The sequence below is a fragment of the Gnatocerus cornutus genome, chromosome 8, assembly GCF_029298725.1.
Source record: "Gnatocerus cornutus isolate USDA-ARS CGAHR chromosome 8, icGnaCorn1.1, whole genome shotgun sequence".
In the NCBI taxonomy this organism is placed as follows: domain Eukaryota; kingdom Metazoa; phylum Arthropoda; class Insecta; order Coleoptera; family Tenebrionidae; genus Gnatocerus; species Gnatocerus cornutus.
The window spans coordinates 9,559,041-9,577,539 of record NC_142240.1 but is presented as its reverse complement, the minus strand read 5'-3'; the positions used below and the strand labels follow the sequence as shown (position 1 = coordinate 9,577,539).

At 37.4% G+C, this 18,499-nt stretch overlaps 5 protein-coding genes across 7 annotated transcripts; 2 read left to right on the top strand and 3 right to left on the bottom strand.

The window, feature by feature from the left end:
• The first annotated feature begins 1,766 nt into the window (after positions 1 to 1,766).
• Rpt3 (26S proteasome regulatory subunit Rpt3) lies at positions 1,767 to 3,407 on the top strand. Its single transcript, XM_088043830.1, has 5 exons — positions 1,767 to 1,899; positions 2,004 to 2,254; positions 2,309 to 2,915; positions 2,968 to 3,120; positions 3,164 to 3,407. Exons 1-5 carry the CDS (start codon positions 1,867 to 1,869, stop codon positions 3,347 to 3,349), a joined length of 1,230 nt encoding a protein of 409 aa, XP_087899956.1. The 5' UTR covers positions 1,767 to 1,866; the 3' UTR covers positions 3,350 to 3,407.
• Positions 3,408 to 4,324: 917 nt separating this feature from the next.
• Positions 4,325 to 11,093, bottom strand: bbx (bobby sox). 2 transcript variants are annotated; one of them, XM_088043828.1, is made up of 4 exons: positions 10,829 to 11,093; positions 7,042 to 7,599; positions 6,466 to 6,993; positions 4,325 to 5,843 (listed from the first exon to the last, which is right to left on the bottom strand). In XM_088043828.1, the coding sequence occupies exons 2-4, from the start codon at positions 7,549 to 7,551 to the stop codon at positions 5,286 to 5,288; spliced, it is 1,596 nt and encodes a 531-aa protein (XP_087899954.1). In that variant the 5' UTR covers positions 7,552 to 7,599; positions 10,829 to 11,093; the 3' UTR covers positions 4,325 to 5,285. The 2 variants fall into 2 exon arrangements, with proteins under 2 accessions (XP_087899954.1, XP_087899953.1); XM_088043827.1 differs by lacking the exon at positions 10,829 to 11,093 and adding an exon at positions 10,455 to 10,803.
• Positions 11,094 to 11,376: 283 nt separating this feature from the next.
• Positions 11,377 to 12,407, bottom strand: Ype (yippee zinc finger protein). Its single transcript, XM_088043831.1, has 3 exons — positions 12,242 to 12,407; positions 11,968 to 12,181; positions 11,377 to 11,919 (listed from the first exon to the last, which is right to left on the bottom strand). Exons 2-3 carry the CDS (start codon positions 12,166 to 12,168, stop codon positions 11,752 to 11,754), a joined length of 369 nt encoding a protein of 122 aa, XP_087899957.1. The 5' UTR covers positions 12,169 to 12,181; positions 12,242 to 12,407; the 3' UTR covers positions 11,377 to 11,751.
• A 7-nt stretch (positions 12,408 to 12,414) lies between these two features.
• Positions 12,415 to 15,520, top strand: Aasdh (Aminoadipate-semialdehyde dehydrogenase). 2 transcript variants are annotated; one of them, XM_088043824.1, is made up of 5 exons: positions 12,415 to 12,523; positions 12,664 to 12,855; positions 12,898 to 14,469; positions 14,520 to 14,832; positions 14,883 to 15,520. In XM_088043824.1, exons 1-5 carry the CDS (start codon positions 12,498 to 12,500, stop codon positions 15,480 to 15,482), a joined length of 2,703 nt encoding a protein of 900 aa, XP_087899950.1. In that variant the 5' UTR covers positions 12,415 to 12,497; the 3' UTR covers positions 15,483 to 15,520. The 2 variants fall into 2 exon arrangements, with proteins under 2 accessions (XP_087899950.1, XP_087899951.1); XM_088043825.1 differs by lacking the exon at positions 12,415 to 12,523 and having other exon boundaries at positions 12,777 to 12,855; positions 12,905 to 14,469.
• Positions 15,521 to 15,727: 207 nt separating this feature from the next.
• Positions 15,728 to 18,163, bottom strand: Gdi (GDP dissociation inhibitor). The gene is made up of 3 exons (XM_088043829.1): positions 17,813 to 18,163; positions 17,412 to 17,766; positions 15,728 to 16,796 (listed from the first exon to the last, which is right to left on the bottom strand). The coding sequence occupies exons 1-3, from the start codon at positions 18,161 to 18,163 to the stop codon at positions 16,171 to 16,173; spliced, it is 1,332 nt and encodes a 443-aa protein (XP_087899955.1). The 3' UTR covers positions 15,728 to 16,170.
• Between the last annotated feature and the right edge of the window lie 336 nt (positions 18,164 to 18,499).

Below are 18,499 nucleotides of genomic sequence, written 5' to 3'. Positions count from 1 at the left end.
GGTAAAAGCGGTCTCAGGTGACATAAGTTCGTGTAACGCGGATTTATGGCCGGGATGTGAAGGAACAGCCGCGCACCACGGGAACACGGACTCAAAGATAGTTTCTTTTAATTCAGATACATGTCCACGCCTGACGACGCCTAATCGATAAATCCCAGAAAGAAATACCCTCTGCAAAAACTGCATTGCATTTAAAGACTTTTCTTTTAATATTAAAGACTTAGAATATTTTGGTAGCTTAACTGAATTTTTAACACCTTTAAATTTGTTCTAATATGTTAAAAATCGAATAGAATTCCTCCCTTTGTCCATCCCATTTACAAAAAATAAAGAACTCCCTAAAGTAATTAATTATCTTTATGATTTTTGGGTGCGTTTATTGATTCGATAGGCTAAATTTCACCAATAAAAAACCGTTCGTTTTGCCTCCAAGAACAGAGAACTTAAATATTTTACTCTTTCAATAATCGAAGACAATGAATTAAAAAATCAAAATTTCATTCATGTGTACCTACAACCCCATTTACGCACGTAGTACATGTTTATAGTAAACCGGTTCAAGCACTCTACTCAAGGTCGATCATGAAGAAGTTTGTAAACAAAGAGCACCCCCACTTTGTGTACATACTTCATGACGTCATTACTCATCGTTTATGAAGAACCAGTCGACCTTGGAAGTACTGTTGGTGTTGAAAGTGGATTCCAATGAAGGACGAGTTTCTGAGTTAACTTTTTTGATAATGACACATCTTTACCGTAAAACAATTAAAAGTTTTACTTCAAAATTTATCATGCTTGCAGCATAAAACTCAGTGCCAAAGTTATATCATATCAGATAAATTTTTCTTTTCTTTCGTTCTCTTACAAAAAATGGATGTTTCCCCAAATAAGTACTAAAACAATAATGACGTAACTTCAAATTTCATCTGTACGATCCAACTTGGGACAAAATATAATCTACTAGATTCGAATCCCATTTGGATCGAAATCGGGAACGTATAGCTTGTAGGCCCAGTGCCCCAGGGAATTTTTCGCATTTCATACGTCTCAAAATGGCGTCTCATTCCCAGATTTGATAAATTTCAGAAATTCGGCCACTGCAGTTCATTACTTTCAGCTAATTTACCGATCTATAAGAAAAAAGTTAAAAACAACTTTAATAAGGAATTACTATTCAGCCATTTTTAAATCTGACGCCTACAAAAATTCGCTGCAGAAACGATGGGGATTTAGTTGGTAATCCTAAACACTGGCTGGCAAGTATTTTGATTTAAAAATTTTCATGCGTCTTTCAGACCAATAATACAATTATTATAGCTTTTGATTCCACAAAAGCAAAGATTGAAGAATTTGCATGTCGCTTTTTCGCTTGTAACCTCAATTTTTCACATCTTTTTTTAAAAATGGTCCAGTTATCGGAAAACAAAAAGACTCACCAAAGGACGAAGACCAACACTAAAATAGTACCGTTTTGCAGTTTTTACACATTCTTCCACTTTAAAAACACCAAACTTGCACAAGAAAAAACAGGAAACCAACATAAAACTTTTGATTTAGTGTTGTTGCCAACCCAACAAAACAAATCATAACCATTGCAATCACGCGATATTAATATTGTTTGGAGGGCATTTTTAAATTAAAAAAGCTTTCGTGTCATCCCCTACGGTTTATATAATTAAAATTAAGTGTAAATACCTTATTATTTGTATTTACAGTATTCTTTAATAAAGCGCCATCTCCCGGAAGTAATGGTAAGTACCAGACAAAACGCACCAACCTCAGATAAAGAAACGTCCAACAAAATTTTCCAAATCATCCTAACATAACCTCGTTTACCGTATTTTAGTGTAAAAAAGTTCGCAAACAATGGAGGTGATGGACGTTGTTGTTCCTGAAAAGGTGATTATTTAACATTTAAAATATGTACTTAAAATCACGTTGTTATCTGTCAACCGTCGTCTTTTGTTTTAACCCAAAAATTGATGAAAATGCACCCTTTTCAGGATGAAGGTAGCCCTGCCGAAGTAAAACCAAATCTTCAAGACATAGACATGGAAGATCTCTATACTAAATATAAGAAGCTCCAACAAATGCTGGAGTTTCTTGAGGTCCAAGAGGAGTACATCAAAGATGAACAACGGAACTTGAAGAAAGAATATCTGCATGCACAAGAAGAGGTAAAGCGTATTCAGTCGGTCCCTTTGGTTATTGGGCAGTTTCTGGAAGCTGTGGACCAAAATACCGGAATTGTGGGGTAAGAACTAAGTTAAAGAGTCTTGAGTCTTGTTACAACTCATCTCTTTGTTAGATCAACAACAGGCTCAAACTACTACGTCCGTATTCTCTCTACAATTGACCGTGAGTTGCTGAAACCTTCTGCTAGTGTAGCATTGCACAAGCATAGCAACGCCCTCGTGGACGTGCTACCACCAGAAGCAGACTCTTCAATTAGCATGTTACAAGCTGATGAAAAACCCGACGTCCAATACAGCGATATTGGTGGAATGGACATGCAAAAACAAGAAATCAGAGAAGCTGTAGAACTACCTCTCACCCACTTTGAGTTATACAAACAAATTGGTATTGACCCACCCCGTGGAGTTCTCATGTACGGCCCTCCAGGCTGTGGGAAGACCATGTTAGCTAAAGCTGTCGCTCACCACACCACTGCTGCTTTCATTAGGGTAGTAGGATCAGAGTTTGTTCAGAAATATCTAGGAGAAGGCCCTAGAATGGTCCGCGACGTATTCAGACTAGCTAAAGAGAATTCCCCGGCGATTATTTTCATTGATGAGATTGATGCTATTGCTACTAAGAGATTTGATGCGCAGACCGGAGCTGATCGCGAGGTACAAAGAATCCTGCTGGAACTCCTAAATCAGATGGACGGGTTTGATCAAACCACCAATGTGAAGGTAAAAGAATACTTTTCTATTTTATAGAATGGAGTTAATTTGGTTTTTACAGGTGATAATGGCCACCAACCGTGCCGATACTCTCGACCCCGCTCTTCTGAGACCCGGACGTTTGGATAGGAAAATCGAATTCCCATTGCCCGATCGCAGACAGAAACGATTGATTTTCAGCACAATCACGTCGAAAATGAATCTCTCAGAAGAGGTGACTAAACTGCGAAAATGAACTTTTTTGACTTTGTTTTTAGGTGGATTTGGAAGATTTTGTAGCCAGGCCTGACCGCATTTCTGGGGCTGATATTAACGCCATTTGTCAAGAAGCTGGGATGCACGCGGTCAGAGAAAACCGCTACATAGTATTACCTAAAGATTTTGAAAAGGGGTACAAGAACAACATCAAAAAAGATGAGAGCGAACACGAGTTCTATAAATAAGTGTATTTATTTTTATGGATTTTTTCAGCAGATTGAACTAATAAAGTAATGAATACTATTTTATGTTCTGTTTTGTCCATAAATAGTTATTTTTGTTATACGTACCTAAAATACGGTTTTTGCGGACTAATCATTGCTGTTTACAGACGAGACGTAACCGAGTCCAGAATAGCGTGAGTCCGCACAAATTTTATTACAAACATTTTTTAGTTGATGGGGCCCCCTAAAAACACATGCAAACCTGTTATTATGTAGGGGTGAGGGGGGCATAGCGGGGCAACACTCCTGCTGCTCAAATCAAACGCCGTGAAAAAAGTCGAATAGCGTATTTTGATTGGTTGTCAGTTGACAGTTGACCATGTGTGTTTTATAAAACAAAGTGTGAAAACCCATATGTTTTATAAAACAAAATGTGAAATCCAGTGTTTTCGTTAAAAAATTCGCGAAGTTAGAGAGCAAATTTTTTTCAAATCTAGTCATACGAATGTAGTGGCTAAATATGACGAACCTGTGCATTTGTGTGCAATATGCATTGATGCCTAAGTAATTTTAAAATGTTACTTTTTCTAAGTAGGTACACAGTTATTCAAAAATTTAATTGCCCCATAGGGTACCCCACTTTACCCCTATATGCGGGGCAAATCCCATTTTTCAAAATAATGCTCACATGTAAGTTTTTTATTGTAAACAAAAATCATCCGCAATACATTAGTCTATGATATTTAGTAAAAAATTTTTGTTAATTTCTATTATTTTAGGATGCTTGGCTAATTGATTGTTAAGTTATGCCCCCCTCTCCCCTATGTTTAATTATTTTTCGAAAATAGTACTCATTAGATTTTGATTAAATAAGGTTGTTTAATCGTTGTATTGAACCACGCTTTATGGCAACTTTTTGGAATAGAGTCCGAAAAAGACTAATTTTAGAGACTCAAATGGGATTTTTCCGTGTTAGGTGGGAGAAAAGGTCCGATAAAGGATGTTACGTAATAAATTTTATTAAAATTGATACATATTTGATTACCTTTCTAAAGGCATAATTTTTAATATACATTATAAATAAATAAAAAGGCACAATCTATACAATCATATAAATAAATCTTTATATCCCTGTCCATTTCTTGATAGAAAAATAAAGTATCACATTCCAAGCATCACGTCTGTACCTTACGATTCCGTTTTAATCTTAACAAAACTGACAACAATTGGTCAATCGCATAGTATTTTTATAAAATCTGTTATTAAATGATAATTATGGATAAAATTCTTTCATCTTAAATCTACATCTATAAGGCTTAGATTATTAAAATATTATATTTGGTCGCTTTAATTGGACAATTATGAACTGAAAAATTGAGATATTTTCGAAAAGAAATGATACTGGCATCGATAAAGCGATGAGTTTGTAGCACATGTCAGAAGAATTGAGACTAGTTCATAATTGTACAAAATGACTAAGGAAGTACTGATTACTTCTTACTAACTAGAATGAATATTAGTGCAATAATATAATCTCTAGAATTCAAACAGAAGATCATCATGTAATCAGATCATACAACATAGAACATAACATGCCAAATCTCATTAAAATTATTGCGTTCTTAAAAATAATGATTAACATATTCAATAAAATTCTAACATAATAACGATTTGGTATACTAAACTGATTAGAAAGTAGCTAACACATAACAACAAACATAACGAGTAATTCACAAAAAAAGTCTTCAAAAAATATACAGGTTATCACAATTCTATAATACTTGGGAATAAGGCTGTATGAAATGCTCGCCAAATAGAATTTGTGAAAGTCTGTTTACATTTTGAAATACGTTGATGAGGCACATGCATCTAGAGTACCCGAAAAAGTACATGGAATATACCATAATTATTGCGAAAAACAATTTCTTAAGCCTTTTGTAAGGCGAAAAGGGCACAATCACTCCGAGTTGATCTTCTCAGTATTCGCAGCGATCTCCGCCAATGTCATCAAATCGCAACCGACATTCTCCTCCTTCAAATGAGTGATACTTTGTTTATTTTTCCTCTTCTTCGATCCCACCGGTTGTTCTTCATTCTTCACCACTTTGGCAATTTTACTTTTTGATTCACTGTCGGTCCTGATTCGATTCTTTCTTTTCTTACTGTCTTTCTTCCGCTGATGAAAAACATCATAACTCAAACTCGGTAAATTACTAATCCTCTGATTCAAATTGAAATTCGTTTCGTGACTCTCGGAAGTCGTCCGTACCCTCTCTTCCGGTTTCTGATTTTCTAAAACACTCTTCATATTGGTCCTCTCAGCTAAACGTTTGATGGTGTGATCTAAGTTTGGTGTTTCAGGTTCAGGTTTGTTCTCCAACTTCATACTAAGCTCGGTTTCGATGGAGCTTCTTTGGGAGGTGAGCTTAGTGTCGCGCTTGTTGCCTAAGAGACGTCCTTCGACCATGAATTTTTCGTAGCGTTTGCCCTTACATTGACGGCCGGATTTTCGGACCTGTGGCAAAGATACAAGTGAAGCCTTGACACTATTACACGGTGTGCCATAATATTTTGCTAATTTATTTATACACCACTGTGTAAATATTGCTAGCTGATTCTCAAAAAAATATTACTAATAGAGATCACTTTAAATACATATAATACATTATGTTTATTCCTGTGAACACATAAAGCTGATACTGTTATTTACTATTTTTAAACGCACATGAAAGTACCGCTTAAAACTTTCCACTTCATTATAAAATCCGGTTTTATTCGTATAGGAATTCGAACAAAATAAAAAACAGTTCCCCCTGCTGATTGGAGCGATTTTTAGTATTTTCCACTTTTATAAACAAATCCGTGGGAATTAATTTTTCTCCTCTAGATTTTATCTTATCAGCTACTTACTTATTATCTCGAATTACACAAATTTTAACCCGAATAGTAGCGTGAACAATAAACGTTCAGTGCACTCATTTCCGTAAACAATAGTATGTCAAATTTCGCTATTATAAAACATTAAACTCTGGCACTCCCACCTCGGCTCGTTGAACCAAAAAACATCTTTATGACGACATAATAATTATCGTTCGAATAATTTAGGACTAATATTTTCCATTGTTTAGCTTACTTACCTCTTTACGATCGAAGTCCTCGGGCTTGGTGAAAATTTTATCCACAACTTTGTCCATCAGATCTTGGTTTGTCATGTTGGATTCATCATGATGATGCTCAGATATGTCGTTCAGAAGAATATTGCGGATAACATTCTTGTTATTGTCTGGACTTTTGTCGAACGTTCGCTTCTTGAAGGGTTTCGGAGGTAGTGAGGTTTTTATTAAATTGACTGGACTCTTCGGCGAACTTTCTTCGTACACTTGATCAGACACATGTTTATCTATATTATTGTTATTTTCGTTTGATTTGGCGGTTTTTGTCGGTGCGAAATTGTTGTTCATCAACGACGTCAGACTGCCTAACTGGGATTCGTCGGCCAACTTACCGGGGGTGAACTCAGACTCTGTTAAACTATGAGTAGGACTAGAAACTGGTGATTGGACTTTGTGGGTGCTTGTGGGCCTCATTGCCAGACTCCTGAGCGGGGGCGCTGGAAGTTTGTACCATTTGAAGTCGGGATTGGCAGACAAGAAGGCATCTTTGTACTGGAATTACAAATGTTACGATTTTATTAATTTCACTTTTTCTCTTACCTCTTTAGCTAGGCCGGTGTAAGGAGCTTTGTCGTCCTCGTCGAGGAGAGCCCACCACTCCCCCAAAATCCTGGTAACTCCCCTGTTCTCCAAGTTCGGGAACCTCTCCCGAACAATCGGTCTGTGTTTCTTACAAAAAATAAGGAAGGCATTCATGGGCCTCCGAGCGTGATGCGAAGGAGACGTCGTTTCTTCTTCTTTTTCCTTCGGAACTTCCTCCTCCTCCTCATCGTCCTCCACCTTCACCTCTTCTTCGACCTTCTCCGGTTCGTTCTTCTCCTCCTGTGTCGCCCATGTTTTATTAAAATTTTTCACCGTTGTCGCTACACTATTAGTATCAAATTTGTATTTGGACCATACTTCTTCGATAGTTTTATCACCATTGGTAGATATTTGATTATTATTTTCGGTAACTTGACTGTAGGGTAAATGCAAGCCTCGTGGCTGCGTTTCCGGGAGGAAACTGCTGTGCGTTTTGAATAAAGCGTTGTTCATTGTTAGATAGTTCATGGTGGGCGTCTTCAATAAATTTCCAACAAAAAACTTTGGTGAAGTGTCCTGGAAAGAAAAACTCAACAGACTGACTAAGAACTGCATAGTTCAAGTTAAGATGACAAACAAAGAAAAAATCCGAAACGCGTTCGAGAGGTAGATAAGAAAAACAGTTGTTCTGATAACTCAACAACTGTTCAAACATATTTAATTACAGAGTGAATAATGGAAGTTATGCCACCTTGGACATTTATCAATCAGGTAGTTTAACAATGTGGAAGAAGTAAAAAAAAGATAAAGAGCCGTCATGTTAAACCATGCAAAACGGCTTTTTGCAAACATGATGTTTCCATTATTATTTGGCCAGTAGGTAGTACTTAAATATTATAAATTATAAGATATGCAGATAAGTACGAATTGTTTTGTTTATTTCATTAAAACAACAATAACGGCATTGATAAAACCGAAACTTTACCAACAAATTAACGTCTTAAAATTGCTTCTATTATTATACTCACATTGTACAGTTGTTACGTAATACCATTAGAACAAATACGTTTAACCTGCGTCAGCTACTGCTGCCAATGCCGCAACAATGTGCGAGTTCTTTTTCTTTTTTGACGTAATATGAAGAAATAAATCATGTTATTTTCATAAACTGTTCCCAATTAGATTATTGTTGCTTAAGGCATACACAAAACGCATTAATCGTTTTAAAACCATTAAATAAAACAATAGGCAATTGGAAAAACTTGCAATCAAACAATATCAGCGTTTTTTAAACTTGCTCGGATCATAATAATCCCGATAATTTAAAAATTACCGCTTTGGAGTGGTGACAAAATACCAAAATGATGACACATGTAATGTCGTTATTGGTCATAATTTTCGTGGTTTCACTGGCGCGAAATTCGAAAATGTAAACTGTGAAAACTATTTTAATATTCGAGGTGACAAATCATGACTCAGACTTGATGAAATAATGTTAATAAAATCGTATCGTTCGTTAATTGAATATACGTTTTTTGAAGCTGACGAAAGAACTGAAAATGATTAAATACTAAATGTATTAATAAAAGTGACAAACATGTCTATAATAAACCGCATTATAACTCTGTAGGTACTAAATATTAGACGTCCCACAAATACCAACATCCTTCCTCCTCATTTATGATGATTTCCTGTCCCCAATTATAAAAGACTGCTTTAGATCAAAAATATGTAATTAAAACAGAGCCTAATTCATGTAAATTACAAAACGAAGTTGCAATTAACTGATTTAATCGAAAGTGTGAATTAAAATCCGTCACAGAACAAACTTTACACTCTGTTTTGTCCCAACAAATAACAGAATGATTTCCCGATAGGAACCTTGATTGCCAATGTAATTCTAATTAATTAGGTAACAATTTAGTTTTTTCTCGGATCTTCGCTTCGAACGATGTAAAAAATGACCTGCAAAGAGGACAGTTTGGAATTTTATTTTTGTCCTTAAAATTTAAATATCTCCAGGCGATCAGTGACTCTAAATTCAGGACAATTAGTACTTGAAAGCTCAACGATTCATTATCTCCATTATATTTAAAACAAAGTGCCAAACAAACCGTTTACATGTATAAACAACGCCAAGGTGTGCCGCTCTCACCTTTACCAAACTTCAAAAGAATTCGTTTCTACTTTTGCAGTATTCAAACTGTGACCTTTTCTGCATGACCGTGAAAATTGACCTTGTGATTTCACAAAGCCGTGATTGATGATCGTCTTATCAACTGATGGGGTGCAAAGAATCCTCACATCACAACCAGCAGCGAATATTTGCTCAACTCGACCCAGTCCGAAACATCTAAATACTATATCCTTGAATCTAAGAAATTAGCATAATCGTCTCGTTTCAGAACGTTACTTGCTGACTACAAAAAACTATTTCCTTGTTATATAAACAAGGCATTTAGTTTCACGATTTCTTATCAGGAACAGTTCCTTTCTTTGATAAGATTCCTCGATTGTCCACCCCCGCTGAAATATTGTGCAACTTGTTCTTCATATTTCACAATATTGTGTTGCACCGAAGAGTATCGATTGTGGAAAGTCATAAAAATTACGGTACACATTAGGAGAATACATATTTACATGTTATGGTAAACAAAAAAAGTGGAAGCAAGGTCGTAAAAAATAAATTAGTTTGATACGCGAGCAATAAACTTAGAACAACAGGTGTAAGAAGAGTTTCGTAGGAGGCTGCGACTAAGCTTCAAGAAACAAACGAAAGAGCAAGTGAGACCTTGGCCTTCATTTCTGCACGAATCTGTGTAGCGGTTTGCTCCAGAAATCGCTAGGTCATGCAAAACAGGTACCCAAAGGATATTTATAAGAAACGCGAGCCATTAACAAATTCATATACACTTGGAATTACAAACATGTTTAATGGGCATCACGTGGGCTAGTTTTTCTAAGTTGTAGGGGGATATGCAAGCTCCGCCTCCCCTACAGACTCCATTACGCATATAAACTTAAAAGTCGCCTAATTGCAGCCATGTTAAACGATTGGTTTCTTTAATGAAAAATGAAACGAAAAGTTATCGTTATCCGTGACTATGACGTCATGGTTAATGTTCGAGGTGTGGACCACCCTTAATGGCCCACTAGATTGAGTTTTATTACTTAAAAAAAAACATGTGTGCTAAATTTAGACGACTGTTGGATGCGCATGAATCACAGAAATGTGCTTTTATAATATGAAAAAGATACAATGCGAGTTTATCAAAGAAAGAGTATTTAAGAAGTCTGTCAGAAAGTTGACAGGCGATAACAAAAAAAAATAATAAAATATGGATATCAATGGCGGACGCGTTATTTAATAGCAGAAAATAATTGATCGCTTTCAATGTCATTCGAAAAACAAGCAAGAAAAGAATACTCACGAAATATTTTAAAACGGCGATTGCGAAACACCTCGTCCTACTTATACACTTTCCCAATAAACGCCAAGCAGATGTCCGATTGCAGGTGATTTCGGGAATTTTCATTGAAAACCTGAATTACACTGCACCTACATCGTCTTGGAGCGCAATATTTAATTGAAGCGACTTGGGATAGGCATTATTTTAAAGGCAAAATCGCCCAAGGACGAACCACGAATTACCGAACAATAAATTCGGAAAATGATTTTTTCAATGAAACCGGGCCGTAGAAACGATTCCGTTACTTAACGTGGAAATGGATCAACGGGTTTTAAACTGTGACACCTTCCAAAGTCGATGAAATCGCCTAAAATTAAAGAAATTTGTATATTTACCTTAATCTAGTACTCCATGAAAACGCAATCACATGACGTCACGCACTAGTTAGAAATTATACGGGAAAATGACAGTACACTGTGTAACAAACAAAAGAAAAACAACCCTCGAACGATTACAAACGGCCAGATTACACCCACTTATTACGTTTCTGTCATATTAAAAATATTGAAGTAATCTAGACACCCGCTGCAAATTGCAAGATGTCCGTAATGTTTAGTTTGTCAGCTGTTCCCCACTTTATCCCCTCCACCGCGCAACAACACTTGACAATGAATTTCATTCGCCGATTTTTTTCCCCTTTGTGTAGGAAAATTCGGCCTTGTAACACAGTTTTTCCAGACACCACCTCCCACCCCTAAAGCCAACAACACGAAACATTGGGGGCTAACAAAAGAAACAATTGATAAACCTCAATCGGGCTTTTATTGATGCCTTCGTTCAAATGTATCAGAGTGGGCGTGTCCTCGGTTGACAGTCATCTGTTTAGTTGTGTTTATCCATGTCCATAAACATAAAAACCAAGGCCACCCAAATAAATGTTGCATTTTTGCTAATTGATTTTATTAAATAACTCTACAGTACCTACAGCTACATTCGCAGAAATGCGATGACGACATGTGCCAGAAAACGCACCGTACATCTAAGTCATTATAAAAAAGTGGCAAACAAGACCTGGAGCCACATCGTTAAAAAAAGTACAAACTGACAGACATTTCAGAACACTTGAGGGTTTTATCACTTGATTACATACGGGAACACCTTAATCCCAACAAAAAAACTACTTATAGTTCCACGTCAACAAACCTAACTACTCTCTTGGAACTACAGTCTCAACAAAAACCCCAACTCTTATGTACCTCTACATAAATAAACTATAAATTCAAGACAACACAAACAACAAAAAAAGCAGGCACGAGTTTCAATGTTGGCGATCGCTAACACCTCTCTCCTCCATGCCATCGCTTTCAGTAACTAAAGCTCGTTCCAGAATCACTCGTCCTTCTTTATATCTTTGGTTTTCCTCAGTAGCAAACTCGTACATCCACCCCAACTTGGCTTCACAGGCCTTGCACGACACGTCTCGCACCTGCAAAAAACTCATCAAACATTCTTTGTGTCATAGTGCCATTACTACCATATGACGTCCTGTCAACATGACTCTATCCTGCACCTCACTGTATGTTAAGTTGACTACTCGACTAAAAAGGAACGCTCGTCCTGTGGCCCCCGTGAATCTCGTACTAATTAGTTCTGATCTATTTGTTAGATTTGTGTCGCATCTTGCACAGGAAAAGAGGCGGCTGCCGCCCATATGTTCCAGAAATATCCTGCCCATTGTTAACTACGTCCTGAGGGAATAATTCGTTGACCTTTATAGACAGACAAAGGAACTGAAGGCTTTTACTTACCAACAGGTAGAAAGGAAGGAAACAGACTTGGGAAATACCTGAGATGTTGCAATGAACAAATTTATTGAAAATTTTGAAACACGCAGGCGAAATTTAATGGCAAAATTTAATAAACAAACGTCAGCTGACTTTCACTGAAACGTCATAACACGCGAGAAGTTGGCGAGAGAGAGATCAATGCGGAAGCCAGTGGCGGAGAAGTTCAATTTTAAACAACAAATTTTAATCAAAACATACAACAATAGACACAAAAATTATGTTGAGCAGGTTTTGTGTTAAAAGGTAACGAAAATCGTAGCGAAAACCAAAAAATAGTTCCGAAGCCACTTGGTTATTTTAAAATGTAGATTGGCAGCTAACTTCACTCCTAACTTGATAACCTCAAAACATTTAAATATTTCTCTTTTATAACATATTTTCAGAATGTTCCCTCATGAAAACAGAGCAATAATTTTTAGTGATCGTGGTGACATTAAGAACTCGCTTAATTATGGAGAAGTCTATCAAATTAGTGATGTTATCAGTGATTTTATTTCTGCCCACATTTCTGAGGAGCACCAGTGTTTAGGGCTTAAAATGAGCCATAATATCTACATTCCTTCTATAGTTTTGAGGTATGATTCAAACACAACGATATTAAACTAACGTTTGATTAGTTTACAGAAGCTCCAACATTCTTTTATGTTTTTGAATGGCAGTTCTCCTGAGCCCATCATTCAGGAACTAGGAATTGCTTGGGTTCTATCATTTGATATAACGGAGACTTGTGTAGCCACTCTAGACCTAAAAAACGAGCAACTTTTCTTGCAAAAGTATGCAGGTGTGTGCATAAAGAGCTACAAAGACATATTTTATATAATTGCAACCTCTGGGACAACAGGTGACTGTAAATTTGTCCAAGTTGGAGCGTACAGTATTCAGAGCAACATCAATTCTTTGAGTAAAATTTTCAACATCCAAAGTAATGACGTGATATACTTTGGGACTCCCTTAACATTTGACCCTTCAATGATTGAATTACTACTAGCTCTACATAATGGCGCATGTCTTTTAATTACGACCCACGCAAATCCCAATTATCTTCATGAGACTCTTTTTAACCCCCATAATGGTGTAACAGTCATACAGATGGTACCATCGCTGTTTTTAAGATGGTCCCAAAAGCAGATAAAAGATCTTCTTAAAACGCGACTAAGAATTCTTGCTTTTGGAGGCGAAAACTTTCCGAAAATGGTACTACAGTACGAAAAGTCAAAGGAATTGAGAATTTTTAACTTGTATGGCATAACTGAGCTTTCCTGTTGGGCTAGTATTTATGAGACTAGCCTCAATGATGAAAGTGTCCCCTTGGGCCAAGCGCTAGATGACACAATCGTTGAAGTCAGAGATGATTTAGGTACCAAAGTGGTGGAAGGAGAAGGAGAAATTTTTATTGGAAGTACCAAGAGACGATGCGTAGTCAATAATGAAGGAGAACACGATTTTCGTGCTACAGGTGATATTGCAGTTGTTAATCACAAAGGGATTTTTTATGAAGGACGTAAAAACGACACTTTTAAACGATTTGGTCATAAAATCCACTTATCTAAAATTGAGGAAATGATCCAGGAAAAAACGCAATTGCGTAATAAGTGCGTGTGGTCAAAAAACGAATCTAAATTACTTCTTTTTCTGATTATAGAAGATTACGACGTGGGGGCCAAAGACAAAATCGTTGATAAATTCCGAGTTAAACTACTACACAGTCTTCCAAAAGAGTGCTTTCCAGACTTTATCGATATCATTCGCAAATGCCCCGTCACGTCTCACGGAAAAACAGATCAAAAGACCTTAGAATCGATTTATTTGAATAGAAATCCGGCAAATCAGAGCTCCGTTATAAAATCTCTCATCACTAAATGTTTGGGTTTAGAAGAGAACTTCACAGAGTTCGAAAAAAAGACGTTTTTTGAACTAGGAGGTAACTCAGTCCTCGCCATTCAGCTCCTGACTGAGTTTAAAGAGCAGACAGGGGTGGAGTGCCCGGATTTGGTCACAGCGCTATTCGAAAAAGACATTCAAGCATGTATCGAAAGTGTCAGTGGTGTAAAACCCGCACGTAAAAGACTCCAAAGTGGACAAATCGGACACGAAACGAAAAAAACCAAACCCAGCATCGACTTAAAAATCGCGTGGACTTATGACCTCCAAGCTTGTGTTGACTCAGCCCCTCTGGTTTTTTGTCGCGGGTACAATACCACAAAGCCCCATTACGCCATTATCTAATCATTTTTTTTAGTGACCAAGTTTTTGTCGCTGTTGGTAGTTTTTCACATCTTTTCGTGGTGTTAGATGCAACGAATGGTAAAGAAGTGGCGAAATTTCTTCTTCCAGATGTTATTGAAGCGTCACCGAGTTTGTCACAATGCAAGAATTTTTTATACGTGGGTTGTTTTGACGGATGCTTGTATTGTCTCGACTTCAATGACAACAGTATTAATTGGGTTTATCGAACAAGAGACAGAATTAAATGCACACCTGTCGCGTGTCGAGACTTGACGAGTTTGGTCTTTGGTTCTTATGATAAACACGTTCATTGTGTTAATGCAAAGGTGCGTGTACAAAATGGTCTTAATCGAAACACGAAACCCGTTTTTTCTAGAGTGGGTCCCCCATTTGGAAGACGTGCGTTTCAGAAAGCACGACTGCAACACCTTACGCGCGCCAAGGAAAAATCTACATCGCCACCATCTGTGGAACTTGTCTGTGTCTTTTAGAAACCACTGGTGAAATTTTATGGAAATACAAGACTAGTAGTCCCATATTTGGAGCCCCGTGTGCCATCAATGACATCATCGCTTGGCCAGAAGTCCAGGGAAAGCTGTTGTTTTTAACCTGCGAAGGCTGTAAAGTTGAAGAGTTTGACTGCAACGGACACGTGTACTCCTCTTTGGTGGCTTATAAGAATATGATAATGTTTGGTTGTAATAATCAGTGTTTATATGTTTTGACTGTTGATAAGGGAGCTCAGATTCGCGCTGTCGTGAATTTAGGTGAAAATTTGACCACACCGTGCGTATGTAAGGATCGTATTATCGTGTCTGGTAATTCGGGCTCGTTATTTATGATTGATTTTAATGGGAGGTTGATGGCCGAATTGAGGCTCCCGAAAGAGGTGTTTTCATCAGTAAGGGCTTATGAGGGAAGACTCTTTGTAGGATGCCGGGATAATAATTTATACTGTATTGAAATTGAGGAATGAGCTACATTTTCACATTTTGAATAACCATTCGTTGTCCCTTTTAAAGATTTTTATTACTTTTTGGAAATATTGTACAACAAGGGTGGTCCACAGTATTCCTAAAATCAAAACGGGATTGGATAATGTCTGCAGTGAGGAACAATAATAAGAATACTGTGGCGATTTCACAAAACACGATCTATTAACATTCGTGAACATTAAACCTATGTATGGAATGCGAAAGCTCAGTGAGTTAATACACAAAATTCTCATATTTTTTGGTATATTTGATCCATCACATAATACATCAGTGTGCCATATCACCAAAGATAATTTATGTCAGACATGCATATCTAATAAAACATAAAGCTATAAATACATTTTCACATAATGATTTATTCGTAAGATACAATAATTCCCCAATGCAAATTAAAAAACTTTTATATTTACTAACAATTCTCTTTTTTTTTCACAAGCTAATGCTTTTGCACATCAGGATCCTTAAAAATTAAGCGATATTTTATTCACTAAGGTATAAATGTTACTGTATATACAAATTAATTGTGCTTGATGACAAGCTACAAAATTATTTTGTATAATAAGTAGAGTATCAATGCAGCGGTGTAAATGAAACAATCATTATAAAAAAAAACCTTGCACATAGAATACCTACATAACTCTGATTTACCAATATGTATAATCGGATGCATTATTGTTCTTCATCCCCCAATTCGTGTTTGATTTTCGAGAAATCAAACTCCTCTCCGGTTCCACGCTTGAAGATGTCCAGCACATCCAAGCAGGTCGTCTCGAAATGAGTCGTAGCATCGTACGATTCGGAAACAAAAATCTGTGACTGAGTACCGTCGTCAGTCGGCTCGTAATAATCAGAAACGGAAATGAACTTCTGGCGCACTGAACCTAGCAATTCCAAACCGGGTTTGATCTCATTTTCTGGGTTCTCCGTTTCCACCGTAGTAGACACCATAGCAACAAACCACCCCTTTGCCGCTACTTGATGAGTATAGCTAACGAGGGATACGTAAATATCGGAGTTCCTTCCCACTTGCTTCTGTGGAATGATGATCTGTGTAGAAAGAGCATCTTTCGTATTGGCTATGGGGTGGTCCATCAAGCAGATGCAACGGATCACGCGGCCCTTCTTGCGGACTCGGTCGGGGACATAGGTCGGATCGCAGTATACTTGCTTACATTTCGCTATTTCATTTCCGGAACGGACGCCCACCACTTTTCCGCCTTCTCCTATCACGATCTCGTCGATCGGCTTGTCCAACATGTACGTACCGCCGTAGATGGCCGACAGCCGCGCGAAACCTAAGAAGAAACGATAAGAACGAATACGATTTCCAGCAAATACTAAAAGTTGGAAGTTTTATTAGCATCAAGCGAGATCCTAAGACTGTAAAAACACGAAAGGCTCGTTTGTTGTGAACCCTCATAAATAGGTTGCAGCAGCTCGTTATCTAGTTAAAATTCTTATCAGTCACCGTCGATTCCAAGTCCGTGTTTTACATAATGGAACCACATAAAAAAAACAACAAACGCTGCGTTTCTACAAGCCGCAAAATCGTAAAAAACAAAACAGTTTTTATTAATCTTATGGAGCAACTTTGTGATTTTCGTTTTTGCGTGCTATTAATCCTAAATTATTTTCATGGCTTATTTTATTGTACTCTGTAATAAAACTTGTCTGCATTCACGCCCCTTTAAGCTATCAGTTTGATAGTTTACTGCTTGCAAAGATAATTTTGGATATCTGACTGCTTCCAATACTCCACAGACCATAAACCAACGCTTTAAATTTATAATCAAGCGTCGTTTACATTTCTTGAATTAACACCGTCATAAACCACCGTTACTCGCCGACAACCACGGCAAAAAAAGTCGACTGTTGCTCAGTGAAGCATGTAGTACCAAGTTTTTGCTCACCTTGCGGCAATTCTCCTAGTCCATACATTGGATACAAATAGGGCGATTTTCCGTATCTGGCAAGAGAATCTGAATAAAGTTTGATTCTTCTAATAGTCTCAGTAGCTGGCTTCTTCAAATACTCATCATCTCTATGCAATGCTAGTGCATGTCCTGTAAAATCTTGAGTATTTTTATCTAAACCAAATTTATCATAGAGAGCAAGCATGTCTCCAGTGTTGGGATCAAAGTCTTTCCATGTCTTGGGATCGTCCAATTGGAAATCCTGTACGTAAATAAGGAAGTTCCTAAACCTCCTCTTCTCAAACATGCCCATTAAGTCTGAAGCCAACGCCTCTTTTTGGTCAACTGGTACCTATAATCTCAAGATTAATTCATGAAGTTACTCTCCACAACAGTACCTTGGAGATTTTTCCCCCTTTATATACGTAGCTGCCTTCCACTGATTTAAACTCGAGGTAACGAGTGACGCCCGTGTGGATGAGCAGCTTCACCAGGTGCCCGTTGGCCATGAGAAACTTTGGAATTAGGTCCACATTCCAGTCTCTACCGCGGCCGTAAGACTCGTCAGGGGCCGGTGCTCCAAACTTCGAAAAAAGCTCTTCTAAAGGGCAGATGGATGCCGACTCCCCACCGTAATACTTGTTTCGATCAACGTGGAGCACTTTCTTACCGGAAACTGAGAGCATTCCACTGAGAATACACTCTTTTAGGCCCGTGCCCAAAACAATCGCATCGTATTCTTCATCCATTTTCACGATTTTATTGATAACACGGTGAAAATAATGACTGCTCGGACTAATACGTCACGTCAATGAATGAAGAATGACAGCCGGCATCCTGACGGAGAGAAAGTCACCAGAAGCACCGTTAGAAAAACTCGGAAACAACACAACGTGGCAATTATTCCCCAAAAATTCGAACAAATCCCCAGTATTTACTTTTTTTTTATTATAAAAACACGACTCCCTTGTTTTTTTCTGAAATTTCCTGAAATTTATTTAATATTTTAGCAGGGTGTGTGGTTCCCTGCGGTTGGTAGCTTCTCGTTTTGACACTTTTTATATGACGTAAGAAAATGCACTTGG

What these genes read in the sequence shown, in the direction of transcription:
- Rpt3 (XM_088043830.1), top strand. Translation starts at nt 1,867, where the DNA reads ATGGAGGTGATGGACGTTGTTGTTCCTGAAAAG. An exon ending in ACGTTGTTGTTCCTGAAAAG is followed by an intron (nt 1,900 to 2,003) that starts GTGATTATTTAA and finishes CACCCTTTTCAG; the next exon opens with GATGAAGGTAGCCCTGCCGA. An exon ending in AAATGAATCTCTCAGAAGAG is followed by an intron (nt 3,121 to 3,163) that starts GTGACTAAACTG and finishes CTTTGTTTTTAG; the next exon opens with GTGGATTTGGAAGATTTTGT.
- bbx (XM_088043827.1), bottom strand. Translation starts at nt 10,559, where the DNA reads ATGAAAATTCCCGAAATCACCTGCAATCGGACATCTGCTTGGCGTTTA. An exon ending in ACACCGGCCTAGCTAAAGAG is followed by an intron (nt 6,994 to 7,041) that starts GTAAGAGAAAAA and finishes TTGTAATTCCAG; the next exon opens with TACAAAGATGCCTTCTTGTC. An exon ending in AGGACTTCGATCGTAAAGAG is followed by an intron (nt 5,844 to 6,465) that starts GTAAGTAAGCTA and finishes TCTTTGCCACAG; the next exon opens with GTCCGAAAATCCGGCCGTCA.
- Ype (XM_088043831.1), bottom strand. Translation starts at nt 12,168, where the DNA reads ATGGGCAGGATATTTCTGGAACATATGGGCGGCAGCCGCCTCTTTTCC. An exon ending in TGTTGACAGGACGTCATATG is followed by an intron (nt 11,920 to 11,967) that starts GTAGTAATGGCA and finishes AGTTTTTTGCAG; the next exon opens with GTGCGAGACGTGTCGTGCAA.
- Aasdh (XM_088043824.1), top strand. Translation starts at nt 12,498, where the DNA reads ATGTTGAGCAGGTTTTGTGTTAAAAG. An exon ending in ATTCCTTCTATAGTTTTGAG is followed by an intron (nt 12,856 to 12,897) that starts GTATGATTCAAA and finishes ACGTTTGATTAG; the next exon opens with TTTACAGAAGCTCCAACATT. An exon ending in TTCATTGTGTTAATGCAAAG is followed by an intron (nt 14,833 to 14,882) that starts GTGCGTGTACAA and finishes CGTTTTTTCTAG; the next exon opens with AGTGGGTCCCCCATTTGGAA.
- Gdi (XM_088043829.1), bottom strand. Translation starts at nt 18,163, where the DNA reads ATGGATGAAGAATACGATGCGATTGTTTTGGGCACGGGCCTAAAAGAG. An exon ending in AAGGGGGAAAAATCTCCAAG is followed by an intron (nt 17,767 to 17,812) that starts GTACTGTTGTGG and finishes TTGAGATTATAG; the next exon opens with GTACCAGTTGACCAAAAAGA. An exon ending in ACTAGGAGAATTGCCGCAAG is followed by an intron (nt 16,797 to 17,411) that starts GTGAGCAAAAAC and finishes GTTTCTTCTTAG; the next exon opens with GTTTCGCGCGGCTGTCGGCC.